General features: G+C 34.5%; 1 protein-coding gene across 1 annotated transcript; it reads left to right on the plus strand.

The window, feature by feature from the left end:
- Positions 1–2,330: 2,330 nt before the first annotated feature.
- LOC110709530 lies at positions 2,331–4,122 on the plus strand. Its single transcript, XM_021887748.1, has 6 exons — positions 2,331–2,509; positions 2,725–2,929; positions 3,090–3,152; positions 3,342–3,434; positions 3,583–3,690; positions 3,772–4,122. Exons 1-6 carry the CDS (start codon positions 2,331–2,333, stop codon positions 4,120–4,122), a joined length of 999 nt encoding a protein of 332 aa, XP_021743440.1.
- Positions 4,123–5,321: the final 1,199 nt, after the last annotated feature.

The following is a 5,321-nucleotide window of genomic DNA, read 5'->3' on the forward strand; positions in this document are numbered from 1 at the left end:
TCATGGTCATTTCAGTGTTGTCTTTAGATTTCAATGGTTTCACTCAGAAAAAGATGATGATGAGCTCATTACGGTTAATATGAATAAGACCGTTTCTAAAGAGGAACCTTTTATCTTAGCAAATCAAGCACATCAAGTGTTTTATGTAGAAGATTTGAATAGAGAAGGGTGGCATTATGCTATTCAAATCCCTCCTAGAGAGGTTTCAGATGGTATTGACATACATTTTTTTTAATACTTCACTATATGTTATAAATGAGCTTATTTTACATTGCAATCCGTTTCAGTTTATTGTATTTTACATACAAAATTAACATACTTCCATTTTTTTTCCAGATGAAAAGGAGTAGACCCAAAGTTTCTGCTTCCAAAAATCAGCTTACAGAATATGAGCGGCAACGGCTTCAAAAACTAAAATTCAATGCAGAAAGAATGGAAGCCCTAGGATCGGCATCTGTTGCTAATAAGATACTTGAAGAAAAAACAAATGTCTTATTTTGTCCAAGTGCAATGCAGAATTGTACACCAGAAAATGAGGATGATGACTCTACGTCAGAATATGATGGGAAAAATGAGGTTGAAACTGATAACATTATGGCTGACAATCTCACTTCTAGAAAAAGAAAAGCCAGTAAATAGCTGTTCACTTCTATTTTGTCATTTATACAAACTGTTTTTATTGTTTATCATGGTTTACATGTAATTAGTAATGCTTTATCTTCCTTTTGATTTATAGGTTTCAAAGCAAGTAAATAAATCATCACTTTGCCCCAAAACTATGGCTGATGTTGTGGAAGTGAATAGCCGTAAGAAGCATGCAGTTGATGAAGTTCAGATAATTCACTCACTTAAGGTTGCTAGAGTTCAAGATCAATGCATCCAAAAGAAGCAGCAAGTTATCTCAGAAAAGAAGGGATCAAAACGAGCGTTCTGTTCTCCTGGTTCCATGTCAGCGTACCTCGAGTTCCGAAAAAAAGCAAAAAGAAAATAATGAAGCATTTATAGCAAGTAATTAGTCTTTGAATGATTCTCTTACAAGAAACGCAAGGATTTGTGGCGCTGCATTTAATGAGAATGACAATGATGAAGCGGATGCACTAAGTAAGAATGATGAAGCGGATGCACTAAATGAGAATGATGATGATGTTGGTAATGAATATGAGGGTGATCAAGAATTAGAAGATGAAGTTCTATCTCAGTATGGAAGGGAAGGAATGCAAGGTATTGTTTTTCTCTTATTTCCTCCCCAGCTACCTCTCCTTCTTGTTCAGTCCCTTAGCTGTTTTTCCTTTCTTTTTTCCTCCTGTTTTATGTGTTTTTCATCTACATGGGGATTTTTTTTGAATTTTCCGCTAAAGGTTTGATTATTTGGCTGCCCCTGAATTGAATTTGTGTTATCTGAATTTTGGTTAATTGACTAATGAGATGATTTCAAGTTTGTTCAGAATTATCAAAATGGATTTAATTAATAATTGATCATATTATTCATTAGTAGTGTTGGAAGATCATTCGATATTGTGCATTAAAAAGGAATTTACGTGTGGAGATGGCCGAGAGGATTGCAATTTATGGGATATCAGGAAACTTGATTAGCTATATAACGAGGAAGTTGGGGCAGTCAACAGCAATGGCGGCTTGATGCTTGGGGGTGGAATAGTTGCGTTACTTCCAATTTTAAGGGCTATTATTGCTGATTTTTTTGTTGGAAAATATTATATGCTATTATTGTTGCCTCTTTCATTTACATCTTGGTTAGTTCTCTCACTTTATTTCTCTGTCATACATTTGGAGGTTTTATAAAACTTCAATATAAGCTTTTAGTTTCCTCTATGTGCTTTAAATCTTGATGGGTATTTATGAAACAGAACAAAATTGTAGGAATCTAAATAGGAACATAAGGGAATTGAATTTATATTTATGAGGAATAAGACTGTAAAATGATTGATAAATTTACAACTCTCTATTATATATTTTTTTTAATTATTTCCTTTAGTTTACTATATAGTAGTATTTTATCTCATGAATGGCTTATCAGGGGCTGGGTTTGATGACTTTATCAGCAATGCTACCATCTTTTAATTGTCATGACCCAGAAACAGATAGCAAGGGCACTCCTGGATGTACCCAACACTCACAGATAATACTATTTTTTGTTACCCTTTATTTGGTGGTTGTTGGGCAAGCTGGGCACAAGCCTTGTGTTCCGGTTTTTTTTATTTCTATTTCCTTGTGCATTTATGTGTCCAAGAACCTCCTCATTCAGCATTTTCGTTATTATAGTACTTAGTTGATGTATTTGCAACCTCTATCTTATAACATGTTTCTTACAAATGTATACACAAAAACAGAACCTGAAAAAGCTCCTAACAGAAAAAGGCATCGAGGTCCAACAATGCAACCCAAGGTTCATGCACGAACAAGAGACGAGTGTTAAGTTATTGTTTAAACTCACTGGGCCAACCAGTTGGACCTACACGGGAAATTGTTCAGGAGTTCAAGCAATTCTTGGGTACTGTGGCTAGGGATTCTGAACTTGCACCACTAAATTATATTAACTTTCCAAGTCTACCCACACTTGGCAAAATGTGGGAGTATGTCCAAGTACGTAGTAATATAATTCATTTTGTTGGATTTCATTTTCTACATAATTAATTCCTCGTTAATACTTGGACCTCCATATGCTACATGTTACATACTAATGTTTTATTTTCATGATTTGTTTAGGAAAAGTATATGGTTCCTGAAGCTGGAAAGAGAATGGGTGATGCAGGCTATCAATGGAAGCTGGAAAGCTCATAAATGCTTTACTAAGAATAACTACTTCTCTGCATATCCCATTGATGCTTTAAGATGGTTTCATAAGCCAGACACAATTTTAGAACCTCAATTTAGAGAGCTTTTGCAATATTGGCATTCTAAAGTGGCTGAGGTATTATGTATATGGTTTTGAACTGTTTTTGTGCAATATTAACATAGTTTCATGACCAAAAAAGTCACTTTTACTATTTTTATAATCGCCTTTGTTATCATGATCGCCTTTGTTTTCAGGAGCTGTTTTTAATATAATCATGTTTATTTCTTTGATTAAGAACGTGAAGTTACTCTATGACGCATGTATTCCATACTGGACCACCTCAGCTTTCATTGAATTGGTATTTGAAGAGACACTTTGATTGTTTCCTTGCATGCATGAGAGGATATCTTCTCAACAATGTTTTTTAGAGTTTCTTTTACATGATTTTTGCTATCATCTTTCCTATTGTATTGATATTAGAAAGTAGATACTTATTCGATATTTTACGTGGTTCAAAACTATAAATCTTGATTGTGTTTTCACATAGGAATTCAGTAAGATCAACAAAGACAATCGCCTAATGTTAGATGATATGCACACTATGGGCCGTAACTCTTACGCAATTTTACGCCATAAGTTGGTAAATAATTCATCTCATTTCTAGGCAATTTTATTATTTTTATAATCTTTATTTTACAATCACTACATGAGGCTTTCACCCTTGTCCTTTAATTATTTGTAATAATCACTTCAATTTTTATGTGTTTATGTTTCCACAGCAACAAGAGGATCCTGATAAGCAAGAACCTTCTCAAGCAAGGGTCTATAAGGAGTCAAGAAAGAGAACGGTGGGAAGGAAATACCTTACCAACCATGAAAAAATAGAAGAGAATATTGTGAGTTAACATTTTAGCTGTATGATATATTTGTTTAATTTTGATAAATAATAAGTAGGTGGCTTTATTTTCCTTAAATAGGCTAAAATGGATGCTTTGGAGTCTTCCCAACATGAAGATGGTAGTAACTCTAAGGACCCTTACTCCGAAGTGATTCCAGATCCTAAGCGCAAAAGCCGTGTACGCCTACAAGGAAAAGGTGTAAAAAAGTCAGATTTGAAGAAAAAAGATAAAAAGTCAGATTTCGTATTCCCGACAGGATTTTTAGAAAGTATGCAATCTCAATTAGTACAACAACTTGCACCAAGCATAACAACTGCAATTTTGACTCAACTTCGGGATGCTAACCCTCGGATCAATTTTGTCTTTCCTGATTTTGCAATTCCATCGGCTCCAAAGGATGCATCTAGTGCGCCACATCTTCTTGTTTGACCAAAATGGGCAATCTTCTAAATCTGGTGCCACAATTAATCAGGTCACATAAAAAATTTTCTATTCCTTCTATCTAGCTTTTGTTGTTTGCTATTGACCTGTACCTACTGTTGAAATGTTGCTGCTGTTGATGTCTTTTTCTGATGCCCACTGTTGCTTTATTGCTTTTTTTTTCTTTATATGGTTGATGCTTTAGTTGTTTGTTGCTGCTTTTTATTGTTGTATGTTGTTGTTGTTGAGTTCATGCTTTTAATAGCCTGCTGTATCTCTAAATTATCAATCAGTAAGGACATGATTCTTGAGTTAGATCTTGGAACTGCTGTATAGGTGACACAGAATTCAGTTTATCTTGGAAAAACTATAGGGGAAGATACCCCTGAATAGAAGATTACTACTGGTGAAATTTGTGTGTTGTCGAAATAGTAAAATTGATATGTTCCTTACTACTTGTGTAGTTGTGTGTAGGCTGATACACAATCGGGTGGATTAAATCAGAATTAGATGGGCCATGTTAATCAGTTTTTGCTTCATTGATTAGTTACTACTCGTACTTTGCTAACTCCTTGTGTTATTGAAAATATACGGAGTACGAACTTGACCATATTTATAATATACTCTTTTAAATCCCTGTGTCCAAAAGAGATAAAGGGTTGTATTTTTAGGGACAGAGGGGAAGGAGAACCCATTGAAGCTCTGAGGCAGCTTAACATTACTCCAGTCATGGGTGGGAACATAGGGGAATTGCTGGGAGCCGTGACAGTCAGCACCCCACAACTTAAATGAAACTTTTGGTCCCCTAGAATACTTTTCTAGTTCAGAGCCTGACTTCAATTCTTGTTAAATTAGTTTTACTTGTTAAATCTTGCAGTAATTTAGTTTATGAAGGCAATATAGACAATGTGAATGTGATAGCTCTCTTTAGAGAGGATGTTGGGATGTTACTCTTTTTTTTGTTAACATGTGTTTCGTTACAGCTGGTACCCTTTCCATCCCCATATTTCTAATTTTTGGTTGCATTTTACTGAAATTTATGATTATAGTTGATCTATTTGGAGATTTATTTGATTGTGTTAGAGTTGGTTCAATGAGTTTTTATTCTTGCTCTAATATTGTCGAAGTTTATTGTATAGCTGAATTTATATATTAGGGGGATGGTTTGTTACTTATGGGATGTTGTGATTTGCTATCAATATAGAAGA

Source organism: Chenopodium quinoa, unplaced genomic scaffold (assembly GCF_001683475.1).
Source record: "Chenopodium quinoa cultivar QQ74 unplaced genomic scaffold, ASM168347v1, whole genome shotgun sequence".
In the NCBI taxonomy this organism is placed as follows: Eukaryota; Viridiplantae; Streptophyta; class Magnoliopsida; order Caryophyllales; family Amaranthaceae; genus Chenopodium; species Chenopodium quinoa.